The following is a 20,908-nucleotide window of genomic DNA, read 5'->3' on the forward strand; positions in this document are numbered from 1 at the left end:
AAATTATGAAACTGTTCCAAAGTCACCATTTGCCTCGTGGTGAAATCCCTGAGCGGTTTCCTTCCAAATCAAATCAAATCAAATTTTATTTGTCACATACACATGGTTAGCAGATGTTAATGCGAGTGTAGCGAAATGCTTGTGCTTCTAGTTCCGACAATGCATATGAGTTAGGAAGGACGGCTGTATCTTTGTAGTGACTGGGTGTATTGATACACCATCCAAAGTGTAAATAACTTCACCATGCTCAAACGAATATTCAGTGTCTGTTTTTCTTTACTCATCTACCAATAGGTTCACTTCTTTGTGAGGCAATCTGTGTTTGAAATTCATTGCACGACTGAGGCACCTTACATATTATTGAATGTGTGAATATCTCTGATGTGTTATTTTGTAACGCCATGCTATTTATTGGGGTATGTAAGTATCCAATTGTGTAGTTTGCAGCACCATTGTTAAAAATATATTTTTTATTTAACCAGGCAAGTCAGTTAAGAACAAATTCTTATTTACAATGACGGCCTACCCGGCCAAACCCTAACGATGCTGGGCCAATTGTGCACCGCCCTATGAAACACAGCCTGGAATCGAACCAGGGTCTGTAGTGGCACCTCTAGCACTGAGATGCAGTGCCTTAGACCACTGCACCACTCAGGAGCCCCAATATGCATGTTTAGTTCTATTCTTCTATAGAAACCACAAAAATCACTTCTGGTGCAAATCTGTGTGTGTGTGTGCAACTGTGAGGTGGTGACTATTCCTGCAGATTCAGGAATGCCAACATGCAAGAACGACTCGAGTTGCGGGCCGCAATCACACTATTGACTCTGCCACACACTATTACAGAGTATTATGAAATATATGCAAATTACTTATTCAAAATGTGTAACAGTCACATTAAAAAATAAAACCTACTGTCTTTTTTCTGTGACTGAAATGCACCGAATACAAAATTGTGTGCTGGACACCATTTACAAAAAAACTTTGTCCTGTGTATTTCCAAAATACTTTGTGAGAGTTGGTTGACATTTCCCAGGGGAAAAGTACATTCATATTCAAGAAAACAATCTAATCTAATGAGATTGACCATATTCAGATCACTGAATATGATAATTGATAGTTAAATGTTACCTTTCATGTATTTTAAATGTCTTCTTGTCAATGTTTTTGTAATGTCTGTAATGTCTTTTTCATTATGTGTCAGACCCCAAGTTTTTGAGTGGTCATTGGGCTAGAATTATCGCGTCAGGTAATGTGGATCCTAATAAAATCAAGTAAAATCAACATACTGACATACTGTGCCTCAAGGCATCATAGATGGTGAGAATAACAGCAGTCTGTACATGCACATCCTACAAACTAAAGTATGCACATTTTGTTCAAACGTTCAAGTACTTTCTGTTGTGTGTGCCAGCACTAGTACGGGTGGGTGCCGCTTTGTGGCACTATACCACCTAGGGAAAAACTGTCAAGAAAATAGTTTTGAATAATGATATACTCATTAAGGGCAGTTGTGAATATACTGTAGGTGATTCTGTTGGAACTTTCAGCCCTATTGACAGAACTGAGTCATATTTATTCATCTAAAGCATCATTTCATTGGAGCTTTCTGTTTTTTGGATCTTTGCATTCTGTGTAGGTCTATGGCACCTGGTGTCCCTAGTAGGCCCTGACCTGGGTAGGGCCCAACGGACGTGTGTGTGGGGTTAGACAAGAACAGGCATATACAGTCACAATGTTAGAGATTGGGCCAATTGCAACCACTGTTGACTGCCGTATTACAGTGAGGTGATCCATTAATATAGGCTAAGATCACCCACACAGCTGATCTCAATGATTCTAAAACTGCCACCGCTCCAAAGCCCCATTTATAGCTTACCTGATGCTAACATTCGTCCTTTGTCCTGATCTTGTCCATATTCTGATTGTGCCCACATTTTTAGACAGGTGTAGATGATTAAAAGACTCATTGTGATCCTAACCACCTCTGGAGGTAGTCAGGCACGGATTGTCTGGATATCTTTACAAGTGTAGACAGATCTGGACAGAGAAACCATTTAAATAATCATTATCCCGCCCTCTAAAATCATTGACTTATGTATGTTTTAAAATAAATAAAATCATTTCTGAAAGAATAGTATACATATATTTGGATACAGGGAGGGGCCATGAAAAATTGTGCAGACAGTGGATGGATAAGAGACACATTTTAATACCATGTGTAGACCGATTACTGAAAATGTGGGCACACTCAGAATGTGCACAAGATCAGGAGACAGGAATAAACCAGGTATAAACAGGGCTCAAAACCATTGCACTCGCCTTTCTTCCAAAACATTTTAGCTCTAAAACTAACCATGGTATACAGTGCATTCAGAAAGGATTCAGACCCCTTCCCTTTTTCCACATTTTGTTACGTTACAGCCTTATTCTAAAATGATTAAATAAATTTAAAAAATCCCCTCAATCTGCACACATCACCCCATAATGACAAAGCGAAAACAGGTTTTTAGAAATGTTTGCAAATGTATTAAAAATTAAAAACAGAAATACCCTATTGTTATTTCTTCCACAATGTTCACTCTAAAACAAACCTTAATATAGATGATGGGAATTACTGCTAAAGCAGGCTGGACATGCACGTCCTCAAACTATAGTATGAACATCTAGTTCCAAAATCCATCCTTGATCCCTCATTGTATGCAAAAATCCCCCTCACATGTCATGACAATGATCTTGGCATGTCAACTCCTTAATCTCCTCCTTGAGGAGAATTTCAGAGTTTAAATTTAAACATGAACACAAATGAACACAGATCATGATCTTTATTTCCGTGAGGATCATTGAAAACATCATGTGTAGAGAGAGATGTAGGCCGACTGTATGACACCAGAACCATGGATATAATGACGAGTTTTGTTATAAAGCTGATATGACAGCCTATCTTCAACCCTGTAGGATGACCATTACTCTTCAAAAAGGCAAAACAGCATAGCCAATTGAATCAAGGATGCTGATGAGAAGTGATCCTATTAGATGTTATAAGGAACATAAAAGCCTTACATAGTGTATAAAAGTTCTGAAAAGAAATTGGACAATGATTAACCATTATCTAATAAAGAATACACTTGCTAAAATGGACTGCTACACCAGTTCATAAACTACCTCCTAAAGGAAGGAAGGACATTGCTTCTTATTACAGTACCAATAGTATGCTCCATATTGTCACTTAAAACTGAACTAAACCAGAAAACACTATGGACAATAAATAGGCTACATTTCATGTAAAATAACCATTTTTATAGAACAATATTAGGAAATGGAACAGAATGACTAATGATACATTTATTACACATTGTGACAAAAAAAACACAATAACAAATTAATATCCTGGAAAATAACTGCCCCAAAAGAAATCCTCTGAAACAAAACAAAAACATGTGACAATAATATAGGCCTATAAAACAATTAAAACTGTGGTCGAGCTTGTTTTCTTCATACTGCATTGAGTCAACAGTAGCAACCCATGTTCATTGGTAAAGCAGTCTAACCAAAAAGATGTCTAAAACCGCTACAAAAATTACTCAGCTTAAATAGCACAATCATTTGTATTGAACATTTTGAGCATCATTCTTACAAGCATACAATTCTTTGTCATTACATTAAATTGTATCTAGGCTTACATGGCACCTAAATAATCTGTTTAAAAACACAGATCAGCAAGAGCCACTATGCTGGCTGATTCTTGAATTTGATAGGCTTATGGCTGATAATGCACAGTGGAATGTACTGTTGTCCATTGGCATGGCAGCCGATGTGTACCTTGAGTTATGCTTTATCTGTAGCGCTCGTCGTCGTAAGGAAGAGTGGACCAAAGCGCAGCGTGGAAAGTGTTCATGATCTTTATTGTCAAGAATCATTCAAACAAAAATAACAAATACAAAAACGAAAGCGAACAGTTCCATCAGGCACAGATACTAAACGGAAAACAACACCCCACAAAACCCAAACGGAAAATGACAACTTATATATGATCCTCAGTCAGACACAACGATAGATAGCTGCCTCCGATTGGGAATCACCACACTAGGCAAAAACAACAAAGAAATAGAAAACAGATTCTCCCACCCGAGTCACACCCTGACCTAACCAAACAGAGAATAAATAAGGATCTCTAAGGTCAGGGCGTGACATTATCATAATAACCATACACCAATGTATTATTTGACCACTACATTTACAGTTATATGACATTCATACTCTCTCATTGTAATTTTGCACCACTACAGTTGAAGTGGAAAGACACATAAGCGGCAATATAATCAATTTAATATTAACAATATTACATACTTTTTTCTTAACATTCTCAGATCAGCAGGTGCCACTCTGGCAGCAGGTAAGATAAGTGTGATCCTGTAATGATTATGTACACTATACACCAGGGTTGGGCTCAATTTAATTTCAATTCAGGAGGTAAATTGAAATTCCCATTCCAATTAATGCTTTTCAATGAGAATAATGTTGTGAATTCGAATTTAAATGGAATTGGCCCCAATCCTGCTACTAAACACCCCGTCTCTTATAATGACCTGTGGTAAGGCAGCAGAATTTGACTTGGGGCTAGTGCTACAGAACAGCCAATAATCAAAGGATAAATAATATAGAGAAAGATTGTGTAAGAGAGAGCAACAGTTCACATTCCCATCCAGAGACACACTAAAACACTTAGAAATCGTCATAGGCGACAAGTGGCATTTAAAATCCCCAATGCCCCATGAGACTTTGGTTCGTTTAAAATGCCCAGTTCAGTCAAAAACTAGATTTTCCCGTGTTTTATATACATTTCCAGGTTGGAAATAATACTGTGAAAATTATAATGCTCTTTTAGTATTTGAAAAGACCGCCTGAAATTTCTGGCTGTTTTGGTGGGATGAAATTTTGACCTGCCTGGTGACATCACCAGACAGTAAAAATGTGTTAAAAGATGAATAACAAAGATTTCCAAACATCTCTGCCAATAACAGCTAGTTCAGTTTTCCCCTCCCCCAAAACCATTCCCAGACAATCCTAGACAACCATTTTAATTGAAAACAATAACAGTAAGGTACTTAACTGTTACCCAGAAATGACTTGATATTGAGATAGAAATGGCTCCATTGGACCTTTAAATCCATGCTTCGTTATTAGCCTAGGTCTGGGCCTCCCAGTCTACTGGTCAAAGACAGATCCTACTCACTATAGTATATCGTTTGATGCTCTCTCACACCTTTTGGTTGTTAGAAACTAATGAGGATTTGTCTTTCCAGCTGTTTCATGAAGCTTTCCATACCTGGGAAGACTAGACAGCCAGACAAACAAACATCCCTCTCGTCACATCTCAGAGGAATCCTCATGTGAAACCGTTTGAGGGTCTGTCTGTGCACTCAGAAGTGCAGTGAGCGAGAATAGTATGGCCAGTTACAATGGCATTAATGGTGGTGGGACACCATAACTAAAGTTCCCTATTGAAACTCAGCCCATTCTCTCCCCAACTATTGGCCAGCTAGAACATTCTCTCAACAACCACTGGCCACCTAGCACGTTCTCTTCCTGCCTATTGGTCAGCTAGAACATTCCCTGCCCAACCATTGGACAGCTAGCACATTCTCTCCATGACTATTGGTGAACTAGTTTTGGGATCATGGCTTGGGCTGGGCCGACAGACAGCCACTGGCACCCAATAGGTCAGCTATCACACTAAGACACTACGTTCAGATCAACCACTCTGGGGCAATGACACTGAAACAACATGGCAACCAACAGAGCAAATATGACATGATGTAGCTAGAAGGTGACAAATTAACAAAAACAACAAAAAAGGCAAGATATTTTTTTTAAGTAGTTCCCTTGGCAAGGTTGCTATGGCAACAACAGCAATGCCAGTTCATATGCATTCCGTGCAGCGGGGTAACTGTGTTACCGTAGTGGGGTATTGTATCATAAAATCAGACTGTTTTCTGCTTATAGTCAGTCAGTCTATGGACAAGGGTAGGGATCTTCCCCAGCCCAAACCATGTGCTTAGTGGTGTGGACAGCAGCAGGCCAGTGCAGAGCGAGTCCCTGTATGCTTCACAGCCCTACATCATACACCTGGCCTTTCTCTCACCCCACCCTCCTCCTCCTCCTCTTCCTCATGCCGTTGGCTCAGTAATCAGTACAGGCTCCAGGCCCGCTGATGCTGAGGGTACGATGATGAAGAAGAGTGGGATGAAGTGGAAGAGGAGAAGTCTGTGGGGCGTAGCTGCTTTCCACACGCACACATTCAGTCCATCTTCTCCTTCTGGACCAGCTTGGGCGCGTCTACAAACTCCCGACCGTTGAAGAGGATGACGCCGGCCGTCACGAAGCTAGCTGTGCCCCAGAACAGCACATACGCCAGGGTCTCCGTCCACGTGTCACCTGGGGGGGGGGGGGGACACGGAGGGTGACTACGGGTGATAACTAGGTACTGGAAAAGTACCCATTGATAGCACATACTTGCCTAGTCAATACCAGTGGAAACAGTGTTGTAAAACAAAGTATGGCGAAATGTGTTTATGGGACCAAATCCTAACTTGAGATCGGTGCAGGTGTAACTAGAATTTTCAAACAAATTCCATGCCCCTATTAGGATTCAATGCAGAATTGACAAGGGAGTCCACTGCGGTCTTACCAGCCATGAGGAGGCAGATGATACACATGGAGAATGCCACAACCATGATAATGGGCAACTAGAGGGGGAGAGGGGAAAAAGGAGTTAAATAAGATAACAAAATCTCAATCTACCGCCTGTGACTGAAACCAACACATATTGTAGCCAATCAGTACACATAGCACTGATCAGGCCTAGCCAATCAGATCTCACCGTGAGGAACTTCCAGTCTTTGGTCTCATGAAGGGGTGTGGTCATGTCTGCCTCGTCAATGGAATAGTTACCCAGGAACAGATCAATAGAGTCCTGATGATCAGGAGAGATGTCTCAATTATCAGTTACCACACACACGTCAAGGATTTTTTATTACCGTAGTCACATTTACAAAAACATGACTAATAACTGGCGCGCACATGCACAGTAGACACACACACCTGTCTGAAGCCGTCTGAGAAGTTGTTCTTGTAGTATCTGATCATGGAGTTCCAGCCATCCATCACCAGCCCCCATTGTGTCCTCTTCCCTGTTCTGAGACATGAGCAACGCTTCAGTCATCCCTGTCATAATCATCTCTCACACATACTACAAATAATCATCATCATCGTCATCCTCCACCCTTTCCTGAGCACGCTCTTACTCAGAGTTGTCTTCCTGGTTATAACAAAGGTCACAAGCAAAACATCCTACTCCTCCCTGTTCTAAGGGCACCAGTCCATTCAATACTCATCACCAAAACCAGTACAATGTTTTTATGTAGTTCATAGCCAATAATGCATGGCCAATTTCATAGGTGTGTAGGGTGTGACTGACAGTGGGATGGTACTGTGCCAGCAGAAAGACAACTAGTTAACTTCATGGGTGTGGGGTGTGACTGACAGTGGGATGGTACTGTGCCAGCAGAAAGACAACTAGTTAACTTCATGGGTGTGGGGTGTGACTGACAGTGGGATGGTACTGTGCCAGCAGAAAGACAACTAGTTAACTTCATGGGTGTGACTGACAGTAGGATGGTACTGTGCCAGCAGAAAGACAACTAGTTAACTTCATGGATGTGTGGGGTGTGACTGACAGTGGGATGTGACTGTGCCAGCAGAAAGACAACTAGTTCTCTGTCATTGTATAATGGACAAGTTCTATTGGAATCCATAATATCCTCCTACAGCCAGGTAAACTCAGTGACTTCCTGATGGAATGGAGTGCGTTTCTATGAAGAGAGCCAGTCCTGTGCCCTAGGAAACACGTGAGCCCCTCTCTCTCACCTTGTGAAGTCCGTCTTCAAGGCCCCTGTGCCAGCATACTGCTTGGCACACGCATTGGCATTGTCTGCCCACGCTGCAGCGAGCAAGGGTGAGAGAGGGAAAGGGGGGTGGAAGAAAGAGAAAACAGATTTAGTCAGTGGAAAAAGGGGAGGATTTCAATCATGTTAATAAACCATAGTGTTGGAATAATCTCATAAGGAAGACAATGCTGTGCTCGTGCTGGCAGAGGGGTAGGAAAGTGTGCAGATTTCAGCTGAGGATCACCATTTTTGTAGATCTTCTCGAAGTCGGCCTGATCTTCAATCCTCTGGCCCATGTGGAGAACTCCCAGTCGCTGCAAATAAACAAAGATGTGTGGTGAGATACTGCAGTGGCCTGACCACAGGGGGCAAGGTGGAACCAAGGTGGTTGCCATCAGATTCAGCACTGTTGTTTACCAGAAAGACCCTGATGCAACTGCACCTTCATCACCCTGTCGGTCAACCAGCAGCCTAACTACTATTAATACATGTTTCAATGACAGTTTAACCCACAGTGCTAAAACAGTTGAATAAAACACAATGGTACCTGAAGTATTTATTGTACCTGGGTGAGATGAGACCTGATTTTTTTTTACAGCCCACATAGGGTCAGATAACTAAAACAGCCCACAGTCAAAGTCCACAGAGACAGCAGCTTTAGTCAGAGGCCTTCAACATAGCGTTTGGATTTTCCAGTCTCTGTTTTGTCGGTTTGTTGCTCATTTGCAAATGTGGGTCAAGTGTGTCGAAGAAGCAGAAGTTGTGAAACGTATGACTTCGTCAAGTCAAAGGTCTTTTAGGTCAAAATGGACGAGCTCCTCCTAAAATGTAGTTTGCCATTAAGATTTTTACCATTGCTTTTACAGAATGTAAAAGGGGAGGCTAGGTCTACACCTTTATTGAACAGTAAAACTCCTGAGGTGGAACAGAGAGGAACATGACATTGCCCATTATGTCAAAGACAGATAGTGTGTCTAGATGTGATGTGGTAGAAGTGTATAGATCAGGGATGTCAAACTCATTCCATGGAGGGCCTAGTGTCTACTGGTTTTTGTTTTTTCCTTGCAATTAAGACCTAGACAAGCAGGTGTGGAGAGTTCATTACTAGTTAGTGGTCTTAATTCATCAATCAAGTACAAGGGAGGAGAGAACCCGCTGCCACTTGGCCCTCCGTGGAATGAGTTTGACACCTGTGGTCTAGATGGATGTGGTAGGAGTGTCTAGAACTAGTGGGAGTATATATATATATATATATATATATATATATATATAAATAAAATGGACATGTCTAGTCAGTGTGGGCGTGTCTGGTTGGTGGTTCCCACCTCCAGCTGTGACTGCAGTGAACGTCGTGCCAGCAGACTCTGGATGACGTTGGTACGGTCCAGACAGTCCATGCAGTTACTGCGGAACATCCCTTCCTGTTGCACCAGAACGTTCCCATCCACATCAACCAGGAAGTACCTGACCAACCAATCAAACAAATTGATTCCTATTTGATTTTACAATAACATTTGTCACAAAACAAATCAGCAAACCACAGAGATGAACTGCCCCCCAAAAAACAAAGTACACAAAGACAGAATAACATGGCCGGCCACGCAGACTAAATACTTACCCATACTCATCCTGCATCTCTGTCACCATATCGACTAAGATCTGCAGGCGATGCCACCTCATCCGACTGCATTCCTTGTGGAAGTCAAACGCTATGTACCTAGAGGTGCACGGTACAGGGAGGAGAGTTATGTAAAACACAAATCATTTTCTTCATTTGGAGTTTCAGGGCTTTAGACAGAATGTTCACCCTAAACAAAATACATGGATGACGTTAGAAGAAGACGGGCATAGTGGGATCAGAATGAATGATGGGGAAAAGCTATAGTCCTTACTTGACCATGCCGTTGCCCAAGCTGGACACCATTTTGTCAAAGGCCTGTTCCAATTGCTTCTCTGAGCCTTTCTGGTCGATCAGATTTAAAATCACTTGCTTTCCATAAATAATGATCTGCGAGTCAAAATGCCTTTGGAAGCCATCCAGCTGTGAAAGCAGGACAGGACAATGAAGGTAAGAAAGACTTTATGACTAAGTATAGTAATACTCAATATCATATACCTCTACTGTAATTAAATGGCTACTTCTACTGTAAATTAAAACGTTTGAACATGAAATAAAAAATATGAATATTGTAACAGGTAACTTACATGGTCAATGGTTTTGCTGATCTGAGGTTTTGGTTTGTACTTGAGGTTGGGTCTTTGGGACCAGTAGAAGGGGATGGAGCCTCGGGTCTGTACGAATGAGGCCTTGCCCCCGCTGTACTGGACAATCTGCTCTGTCTCCACAAAGTTAGCTGCATGACCCTCTGAGTCAATGCCTGATGGACCAAATAGACATTATGTAATGATCCGTCTGAATAAGGAGTGTTTGACAGTAAAACTATAAAAGAAGTGGACAGGCCAATATTATCCGCAAAGGGCTGGTGTGTGTGCAGGGTTTTGTTCCAACCCAGCTGTAAAACACCTGATTCCACTAATCAAAATGTTGATTGAAGACCCAGCTAGCATTTAACGTTCTGAGAACCATGTTTCTTAGAGCTTGGTGAGAGTGTGGTTGTCCTATGGTTATTTTGCAAAAAACCTTCCCACAACTTTCCAGGAATGGTGCAGGATAGTTCATTGCTTGGAAAATTCTCAGCACATTTAAGGAAGGGAAAAAAGGGAAAAAATGTATTTACTTGGTATTTCATTACCTTAACAGAACATTTCCTAAAAGTTCAAACCTGGTTACATTGAATTTCAATGTTTGTAATGTTCTAGGAACGTTTTCCAAGTGGTTTGACATTGGGAATAATTCTGATTATGAAGTAAAATGAACAACTTTGTATTTGTTAGAAAAATATATGGCATGCTAGCTCCATCCTGGTAGCGCAGTGGACTAATTCCATGGATCGAGAACAGAAGAGCATAGGTTTGAATCTCACCTACGCCATGCCACAATAAAAAAAGAAACACGTTTGAATGATTAATGCCTAAGCATATGAATTTCCATGTGTCCTATCTGTGCACAAAACAGTTAACCCAAACTAAGATAGCAGTGTTAAAAGTCCAATTGAAACATTTGCTCAGAACGTTAATAAAACCTAACAGGAAAACTTTCAGGGAACCATAGTAAAACATTCTCAGAACCTCCCTACAAACAAAAAATGTACGTTGATGACAGCTTTGCACAGCCTTGTCATTCTCTCAACCAGCTTCATGAGGTAGTTACCTGGAATGCATTTCAATTAACAGGTGTGCATTGTTAAAAGTTCATTTGTGGAATTTCTTTCCTTCTTAATGCATTTGAGTCAATCAGTTGTGTTGTGACAAGGTAGGGGTGGTATACAGAAGATAGCCCTATTTGGTAAAATACCAAGTCCATATCATGGCAAGAACAGCTCAAATAAGCAAAGAGAAACGACAGTCCATCAAAACTTTAAGACACGAAGATCAGTTAATGCGGAAAATTAAGAATTTTGAAAGTTTCTTCAAGTGCAGTTGCCAAAACCAGCAAGCGCTATGATGAAACTGGCTCTCATGAGGACCGCCACAGGAAAGACCCAGAGTTAGCTCTGCTGCAGAGGAAAAGTTCATTAGAGTTAACTGCACCTCAGAAATTGCAGGCCAAATAAATGCTTCAGAGTTCAAGTAACAGACACATCTCAACGTAAACTGTTCAGAGACTGCGTGAATCAGGACTTCAAGCTCAAATTGCTGCAAAGAAACCACTACTAAAAGACATCAATGAGAAGGAGACATGCTTGGGCCAAGAAACAGAAGCAATGGACATTAGACCAATAGAAATCTGTCTTCTGCTCTGATGAGTCCAAATTTCAGATTTTTGGTTACAACCGCTGTGTCTATGTGAGACGCAGAGTAGGTGAACGTACGATCTCTGCATGTGTGGGCCCCACCGTGAAGCATGGAGGAAGTGTGATGGTGTGGAAGTGCTTTGCTGGTTACACTGTCTGTGATTTATTTAGAATTCAAGGTCACACTTAACCAGCATGGCTACCACAGCATTCTGCAGCGATACACCATCCCATCTGGTTTGCGCACCATCCCATCATTCTTTTCTTTTTAAACAGGACAATGACCCAATTCACCTCCAGGCTGTGTAAGGGCTATTTGACCAAGAAGGAGAGTGATGGAGTGCTGCATCAGATGACCTGGCCTCCACAATCACCCAACCTCCACCCAATTGATGGTTTGGACCGGAGAGTGAAGGAAAAGCAGCCAACAAGTGCTCAGCATATGTGGGCACTCCTTCAAGACTGTTGGAAAAGCATTCCTCATGAAGGTGGTTGAGAAAATGCCAAGAGTGTGTAAAGTTGTCATCAAGGCAAAGGGTGGCTACTTTTAAGAATCAAAATTATATTTTGATTTGTTTAATTAACACTTTTTTGGTTACTACATGATTCCATGTGTTATTTCATTACATTTACATTTACATTTAAGTCATTTAGCAGACGCTCTTATCCAGAGCGACTTACATTTCATAGTTTTGATGTCTTCACTATTATTCTACAACAAGGAAAAACCCTTGAAAGAGTAGGCGTGTCCAAACTTTTGACTGGTACTGTATGTATTACTGTTTGGCTGGAACAAAACCCCCTGTACCCACAATGGTCCACTGTGGAAAAGATTGTACATCATCCCTGCTCTAGTCAGAAGTGCTGGTGGATGTGGAGTCAGTCACCTCTGACGTAGTAACGCACTCCAGCCCTGAAGCAGCTCCGCCTGGAGATGATGTTCCAGTCAAAGATCTTCCCATTGATGCAGCAGGACTTCATAATGATGACTGCAACACACATGGTTAGGGACAACACGGTCTTAACCTTAAAAGTCTAACTTTACCTCCTGAATTCAACTTTTATCTGCCTCCTTTTCAGAAAATGTTTGAGTGATGTGATGTTTAGAAAAGTGGGCTCCATCATATTATGTCAATGGATCCATATTCCATTGTCTGTAAATACAATATCCCTAATTTCCCAATTATAATGCGACCTATATGAATCTCTAGCTCCCCCTTGTGGCTAAAGGAGCAAACCGCAAGTTCACTTGATATACATGGTCTGTATGTTTTTCTCAGGGAAAAGAATGACAAGACTAATCCAGAGTAATGGGGGAATCACTAGCTGGTTTACATCCAGTCACTCAGACCGCTAAACCCCATGCAAAATGTGAGCGTGAAAATGACCATGTGATCTTGTGTGTTGTGCACACATGCAACTGATCACAGAGGGTAGATTTCCAACTATTTACAGATTACAGGGTTTAAACTGCAATGCTGTTTAACAGTTCAGTCACTCTAAACAACCGCCCTGTGAATGACATATCTCACATGGGCAATATCTGTTGTCTTACAGGAAGTGGTAATGAGGTCTTCCTGTTTATGAGAATTGAAGAGTGGGAAAAGTCTTCATCTGGAGTTTGTAACAAAAAAACAAAAAAAAAACATGAAAGGATACAGCCGTGGACAACTGGGTAAGCAAACCTGTGCAGCTGTCAAGAGAAGAACAGAGACAATACAGTTTAGAAAGATCATACGATCTGTACTGGAGCGTATTCATTTTATATTTACCACAAGTGGTTAACACGTGTCAGTTCTGTCCTTACCTCTGGCTGTGGCATGAATTCTCTCAACAGGTGACCATTCCACACAAACCGTTGATCTGCCTAAAAACGAGGGCAAGAAAACAACACATCTTTGTTTCCACATGCCCTGCATAGGAAATGTCTGCATCTGTACAGGACACAAGTACAAACGCATTACTCGTGTTTTCATGAATGTATCTCCAAATGGAAACATGTTTTTACATTATTTTCCTCCCTCATGTGTGTATATATATATATATATATCCCCTCATTCTCTCACCCTTTCCAGTAGGCTCATCTCCTGGAACTCAGGGCTGGTGTTGGCAAGTCTCTGCAGAGTGTGGGTCAGGTCGTAGTCTGTAGCAAAGTAGAAGCCATCTGTGAGCAGAACACTGTTGATCATGGACAGGAAGGCTTTGTTGTCCTGCATCTGATGAGGTTAGAGGTCAAAGATAGGTCAGGTGGCAGGTTGAACAAGGAAAGCAGAAAGGTCAAAGGTGAGAGGTCTGGAGGCAGGTTGACCAAGGAAAGCACAGAGGTGAGAGGTCAGGAGGAATGTTTAAGAAGCAAAGCAAAACAGAAGTTAGGTGGAACAATGGTTAGAAAGTATCGGATGACCACTATCCTTCTAAAATAATATATTACAAGAAATATAAACTTATATACTATAAATAACATCTCCTCCACCAGTACTGCAACTAGAAGCCAACAGAGATGCTCACTAATAGAGAAACACTTGTCTAGACTTGGGGACAGAACAGAGTGTTCTTGTAACAGCTACATGATGATGATACCGTCTGAATGCAGTACTTGTTCTGTCTGTGAGAAGGGGTCTCTTTCTCTTTGCCCTTCACATACACTTGACTTTCCACAGACACACTGTCTGTCGTTGACCGGCACCATAGCAAATTCAACACATGGCATCTATGTCAGCTCAGATGCCTAGCATTCTCAGTCCAATATGCTGCTTTCATATTGGTCAGGCTAGGGTTTTCGACTGGTCAGCATCCACATCAAAACAACCCACTGTCATTAACAAGGAATCATTGTGAAACGCTTTCTCCTTGGCCTGAAACATCCACAGTCATGTTGAGCTTGGGTGCTTGTGGTTGTGGGCTGGCACTGGGGCCCAAACTCACACCTCCCTACCTGGTTTTCTGTCAGGTGCAGCACAGTCTTCTTGTAAGAGATAACGTCAAAGTCCATAGCCTTCCACACGGCATGGCCCAACAGGTCACCCACCTTCTTCTTCTTTGTGATAACGATGAGGTACGTGCCTGGGGAGGGTAGGCAGAGGGGCACAGGTGTCGCTAAAGTAAACACTCACCCTGTTGAGAACATTTGTGTGTACACAGGTAAAGTCTTCTCAATGGATAATTTTACAGAGTGCAAGAATGAACCTACCTGCCACCAGACGGATAGTTCCCATGATCCCACATATTGGCCTGGTGACCGCATGGGGAGGAATGTCCTTCCTCACTAGAGGGACAAAGACAAATAATCATTTTTTTAAATTTATTACATTTTAGTCATTTTAGCAGACACGCTTATCCAGAGTGATTTACAGTAGTGAGTGCATACATTTTCATACTTTTTTCATACTGGTCTCCCATGGGAATCAAACCCACAACTCTGCGGTTGCAAGTACAGTGCTCTACCAACTGAGGCACATCATTTTTTCATTGCCTTTATGATCACAAACCAACGTTCGCTTATCTTTCAGTTCGCTGCAGCTAGCGACTGGAAGGAGCTGCAACAAACACTCAAAACTGGACAGTTATCTCAATCTCTTCATTCAAAGACTCAATCATGGACTCTTACTGACAGTTGTGGCTGCTTTGCGTGGTGTATTGTTGTCTCTACCTTCTTGCCCTTTGTGCTGTTGTCTGTGCCCAACAATGTTGGTACCGTTTTGTGCTGCTGCCATGTTGTATTGCTACCATGTCGTTGTCATGTTGCTACCATGCTGTGTTGTCATGTGTTGCTGCCATGCTATGTTGTTGTCTTAGGTCTCTCTTTATGTAGTGTTGCGTTTATCGCTCGTCGTGACGTGTTCTGTCCTATTTTTAATCCCAGCCCCACAGGAGGCCTTTTGGTAGGCCGTCATTGTAAATAAGAATTTGTTCTTAACTGACTTGCCTAGTTAAATTAAAATATATACAATGGACTTGGTCAGCATAAGACAGTATCATGCCATGATGATATAACACACACACACACACACACACACACACACAAACATAGGCCTACTCAACATACCAGTGAGGATCATTTCTGTGGACACCCTGTCAATGGACAGTACATCATTGGAGCCGTCATCACATGCCTCAATGTAAAACTTCTCTGGGGTAGTGTGTCTATAGGGGGGAGAGTGGGCACAGAGGAAGGAGATACAAAATCAGTGACCTTAGTAGACGAACATCTGGCATGGTGATGCCTTATACAAAGGGAAAACATTGGCTTGATTTGGCAAACGTTCAACTTAGTTAGTGGTTAACGTCACCACAAGCTAGCACACACATACTAGCTACTCACTAACTGGCTCAATGGGCTAACTAACGTTAACAGCTAAGCTAACTCAATTTTTGAGCTAGCTAGCTGCTTCATCAACAAGATCGATTGCATTCTACCACTCATTAAATCGAAAGGCAGATGGCTAAATAAGTACTGTTACGGACAACACAACTACACATCCTTGACATAACTGTAAGCTAGCTACAATACTGTAAACTTAAACAAATCCCACATACGAATGACTGCAGCCTGTAATTACTGTTGAACGTTAGCTAACAAGTTTATCATCTGCTAGCTAAGTTAACTCTAGTCTTACACCTACGGCAATTTTCTCTCGTTAGCTAACTAGTTTATCATCTGCTAGCTAGCTCTTGTCTTACACCTACGGCAATTTTCTCTCATCAAATGATGTCAATGTTTTCAGAAAAGTTGTACTAGCTAGCTTCTGAAAATAAGACTGAAAACGATATATATTTTCAAGACTTACAGGTTAAATTTCTCGTAGGCGGTCGCCATCTTTAGAGGTCTGACCTAGTGACGTGTCAATGAATGTGCACATTGTATATTATGGCTGGACTGGAGTTCGCGTCCAAGGCCAGACATTTAGCATCGTAGTAAATTTGCAAACTATGATAAAGTATAGGCAGCAACTTATTATGTATCACACACAAATACATTATTTGATCAAAGTTACAGTTTAGTAATCGTAGTATCACTGTACGAATCCTCACATCAGATCATGAACACTTTATAATCCGACAATCCTTATGCCATTTTCAGCGGGCTAGTGGCGCAATGGATAACGCGTCTGACTACGGATCAGAAGATTCTAGGTTCGACTCCTGGCTAGCTCGGTTCTTTTTTCTCTCCAGATCTTCTGTTATTTTTCTCCGAAGATGAACCTATAGTTTGTTTGTTGTCATAATTAAGGAATACATTATTCTTTGTTTCGATGGTATCATGACTTGTTTGATTGAGTTCGACTCTTGGCTGACTCTGATCTTCTGATTCAGAACTTTTCCTCGCCTAGGGGCTACTGCATATTTGATTCTGCCCTGCCGCGAATTTGTTGAAAAAACATCGCTGTCTGGTTTAACGTTACTGCTCATATTAAAATTGATCAAACTTTTGTATTCTATATGTTTTTGTGTGTCCTAATAGCCTCAAAGGGACAATCAGCAGTAGATATATCCATACATTAATGCTCTGTACCCATTGATCCTTGAATAATATAATTTATATTCTTCAAGAATCAATGGGAATCAATCAATTTATACAACTGTCGTACCCCATCAGAACCAAAAATATAAGTTTGTTTTACTCAATCTTTTAAAAAACAAAGTAAATGTTAATAAACACTGTGTAGCCTCAAAACATGGAGGCATCCATAGCTATGTCTATGAATATGAGAGGGATTACATTTCTCCAGCCCAATCCCTCCATTTTTTACTGAAACAGTGGTGGGGAGTCGCTTTGTTTTCGTTGCAACTGCTGATTGGCCCTTTAAGGCTGCATTTATTTGGAATATCCTAAATACCTGTGTAAAGATATACCTACCACAGGTGTGCAAAAGCTTTTGTTGTATACAGGCTACTTGTTCATGAAGAAGAGGCAGACAATTTGACAATCTAATACAATGCATTTATTTTTGTTAAATATTTGATATGGACATCTCTCAAATCATTTTTAAATACAGTAAACTACTGGAATACTTCACATACGTCATATACTTTGAACAAATGATTAATGACCATGGGATTTTTTTTAAACAAGGATAAATATAATAAATCATGAAATATGATAGACTAAGCCTACTGAAACGTAATCATTTAGAGTCACTTTTTTATCACTACAAACCAAAATGGGTTATCAGGGGTTGTTCATAGATATTGATTTCGGGGGTTTATTGGAATAGAATAAACCTAGTTATCTATTTACTTAGGTGGTAATTGTGTACAGGGATTTTGGAAACATTGTTAACCCAGACATAACTGCCATTTTTGGGTTAATAATCTAATAGAAAGTATATTCTATGAGTGGTGTGTGACAGAGGACAGTAGGAATATTAGCCCAGTATCAGTGTTGGGAACAGAACATCCAGGGTTCATTTAACAATAGAAATGTAATACTAATATAACATGATTCCCACTGACATGGAATAATAAAGGACCATGTGCAGTATGTGTATTAAATTGCTAACTTAGACTTTCTAGACACTGCCTGCATATTAGCTAAAATGAGTAATGAAAGTATTTCTAGTAAAAAATGTAATGGAAACACACCTTCATAACCCACACACAGAGACATACAACAAAACTGGGCAATTGCTCTATTAAGCTATGCAAACTATTTCTACTGTATCAGTATTTACAAATACATTGATTCAAACTGAGCAACTGAAATTGGTGGCACACAAAGGGGAAAATGAAGATCAGGATATTTACACAAGCACATGAAATGCATATTTATTTACACACAATGCACCTAATTGAGACTATAAATTGTATTGTTATAATTCCATGCTTAATTGTTTTGGTATCAGTCATTAAAATACAACTGTGCTTTGGCATTGGTATTTAAATATATATATATTTAAAATAAAACATTTGTTATTTCCAGAGTATTAACATTCGTGTCAGATGAAAGTTCAACACTTTACAACTAATAAACAATGTCTTCAATAGAGAAATAGATTTTTCCATAAAAAATAATAACAGGTCTATCTCATTTACAAGCACACTCCCGCACATGCACACACGCAATCAATCAATCAATCAACCAATCGCACAATTAACCCTAACAGAGACCTCACTTACATCAGAGATGTACAGTAAAGGCACGCATTATCATTCAAACCATTATAGACAGCTTTGTTTTTGGCAGATTGGTTGTGGTTGGTTATTGGCAGTTAGTTCAGAGGGCCACCTGGTGGCACCATGCACTAGATCCTAAAACTAGAACTGGTGCTGGTAGGAGGCAGCGGTGGGCGAGGCGCAACCCGGCTCGATGTGCTTCAGGTGGCAGGCGTGGCAGAGGAGGTGGCCGTCCAGCGGGTAGCAGCGGTGCACCTCCTCGTCGTTCAGCTCCATCTGACAGTCCTACAGACCAACACAGAGGGATGAGGTAGATAAAAGGGAAAAGCTTATAAAATAAATCTAATAACACTTGAACATTACCCCAAAAGGTGATTGTGATTCCATCTACATCTATCTGATTCTATGGGATCTGAACTGCAAAATATGCATTCAAAATGCTGGTTTAAAATACATATTTGTCTATATTCCAGAGGTATAGCTATCTACGCCAGCAAGGTGAATTGTGGGCCATTCTCTCCTCCAATGTAAACATCTTTGAGTAGAACAAAACCTTGTCAAAGGCAAAAGAACATGAAGGGATTCTTAAATCCCCTTGAATTGCCGAGCAGGCTTGGCAGACTAAACACTGTATGAGAAGGGCAGTGGGTGTCCTCTTTCCACTCCTATTAATTGTTTAACTGGCTTCCACAGTGGAGCTATTCAGAGAGAGAGATCCTCAAAAGCTCTCGTCTCCACTCGGCTTACTGTTGTTTGTTTTCAAGTGCTCTCCGAACTCCATAAGTCAATCAAATGCTGTTGAGGCGGCAGTCAGGAGAAGAGGCACTTGAGGAGAATCATCAGACAGTGTTGACGAGCGAAGCAAATTAACATGTGCTTGAGCTCCTCTTTCTAGCTCGCAATTAGTACCAAGACTGTAATTAAGCACTGGGACCACCTTGTCTATGATCTGTGTGCAGTAAATAGCTTTCCAGCATCTCTCTAACGTTTATTTTAAAAGACTAAATGATGACTGAAATATGGAGTTCTTGATATGATGAGAAGGCTGACATATGGTATAGGATCTACCCCCTGGTATTTAAGCACATTCATGTGGAGATATGAGGCATTTTTTTGTGGATATACTTACTAAGATGACAGCTTTAACAGTTAGTCTTGTCACCAACAACACAGAACATCCAGTGTCTACAAGGATATAGGGAAAACAACAAGGAAATAGAAAAGGGAATTTGTATCTTAATGTTTACCCACTTCACAGTGATAGCACTCCACGTGGTAGTCTTTATCCATGGATACCACTCGGATGGTTTCATCAGAGCCCTGTGGAGACAAACAGACAGCCTTTTCAGTGTCCACTGAACTAGAGTAGCTATCAGTATAGGCTGGATCGGTTCATTTAAAACAGTTAAACATGGCATGCATGGCCCGGACAACTCTCCATTTTTTCCTGCGGCCAATGTCAGGTGTGGGAGAAATGTGACAGGTGGCTCTGTTCAGTGGACTTTTAAAATGATATATAAAAAATGTAGATATTTAGCAGCCTCTCTTATCCAGAGCGATTTACAGCTAGTGCATCTTAAGATAGTTGAGACCATAGAGATCCTATTAAATGATTCTATGGGTGAGACAACCACTTATCACAGTCATAGTATGTACATTTTTCATCAGTAGTTATCAGCAAAGTTGTTTTGTTTGTTGGTTTATGGACAAAACCGTAAGTAGATGTTGGCAGTAACAGAGTGCATTCAATTCAGAGCACTTTTCATCTTCTGCAGGTGCAGGTGACAGTGGGAAATGCATCAGCCAATCAGAGTCCTGTAACCAAAGACATCCTATTCAAATGGGATTCTATAGGTTGTTATCAATAAAACGTTACAATAAGGAGCCAAACGTTCGATTTGCCTGCTGGGGGGCAAGGAGCCCCCAGCACCACTAAAACCATTGACAACTACATGCTGTTTTTAAGGGTGTAACGGTTTTCAGGCCAAACAT

At 40.9% G+C, this 20,908-nt stretch overlaps 2 protein-coding genes and 1 non-coding gene across 4 annotated transcripts in view; 1 reads left to right on the plus strand and 2 right to left on the minus strand.

Moving 5' to 3' along the window:
• Window positions 1–5,867: 5,867 nt before the first annotated feature.
• On the minus strand, window positions 5,868–16,686 carry LOC139573507 (phosphatidylinositol-3-phosphatase SAC1-B). 2 transcript variants are annotated; one of them, XM_071397018.1, is made up of 18 exons: window positions 16,591–16,686; window positions 15,849–15,946; window positions 14,994–15,068; window positions 14,739–14,866; window positions 13,870–14,019; window positions 13,611–13,670; window positions 13,463–13,496; window positions 12,691–12,792; window positions 10,155–10,327; window positions 9,842–9,990; window positions 9,568–9,666; window positions 9,275–9,413; window positions 8,194–8,263; window positions 7,930–8,002; window positions 7,105–7,198; window positions 6,884–6,976; window positions 6,692–6,749; window positions 5,868–6,438 (listed from the first exon to the last, which is right to left on the minus strand). In XM_071397018.1, the coding sequence occupies exons 1-18, from the start codon at window positions 16,617–16,619 to the stop codon at window positions 6,302–6,304; spliced, it is 1,761 nt and encodes a 586-aa protein (XP_071253119.1). In that variant the 5' UTR covers window positions 16,620–16,686; the 3' UTR covers window positions 5,868–6,301. The 2 variants fall into 2 exon arrangements, with proteins under 2 accessions (XP_071253119.1, XP_071253121.1); XM_071397020.1 differs by lacking the exon at window positions 16,591–16,686 and adding an exon at window positions 16,490–16,500 and having other exon boundaries at window positions 6,161–6,438.
• Window positions 16,687–16,884: 198 nt separating this feature from the next.
• Window positions 16,885–16,957, plus strand: trnar-acg (transfer RNA arginine (anticodon ACG)). The gene has a single exon. It is a non-coding gene; the product is annotated as a tRNA-Arg (tRNA).
• A 773-nt stretch (window positions 16,958–17,730) lies between these two features.
• The window catches only part of LOC139573508 (Wilms tumor protein 1-interacting protein-like), a 41,496-nt gene continuing 38,318 nt past the window's right edge, over window positions 17,731–20,908 (minus strand). The window contains exons 7-8 of the mRNA XM_071397021.1: window positions 20,168–20,236; window positions 17,731–19,201 (exon numbers count right to left, since the gene is read on the minus strand). Coding sequence (XP_071253122.1) covers window positions 19,058–19,201; window positions 20,168–20,236 — 213 coding nt within the window. The 3' untranslated portion in view covers window positions 17,731–19,057. The remainder of the gene's footprint in view (window positions 19,202–20,167; window positions 20,237–20,908) is intronic.

The sequence above is a fragment of the Salvelinus alpinus genome, chromosome 4 (genome assembly GCF_045679555.1).
Source record: "Salvelinus alpinus chromosome 4, SLU_Salpinus.1, whole genome shotgun sequence".
Classification (NCBI taxonomy): domain Eukaryota; kingdom Metazoa; phylum Chordata; class Actinopteri; order Salmoniformes; family Salmonidae; genus Salvelinus; species Salvelinus alpinus.

Excerpts from the sequence above, each read along its gene's own strand:
- LOC139573507 (XM_071397018.1), bottom strand. The coding sequence starts at position 16,619 with ATGGCGACCGCCTACGAGAAATTTAACCT. Across the intron at positions 10,328-12,690 it reads AGTGCGTTACTACGTCAGAG|GCATTGACTCAGAGGGTCAT; the intron begins GTGACTGACTCC and ends TTGGTCCATCAG. Across the intron at positions 9,414-9,567 it reads GAGATGCAGGATGAGTATGG|GTACTTCCTGGTTGATGTGG; the intron begins GTAAGTATTTAG and ends TTGGTTGGTCAG.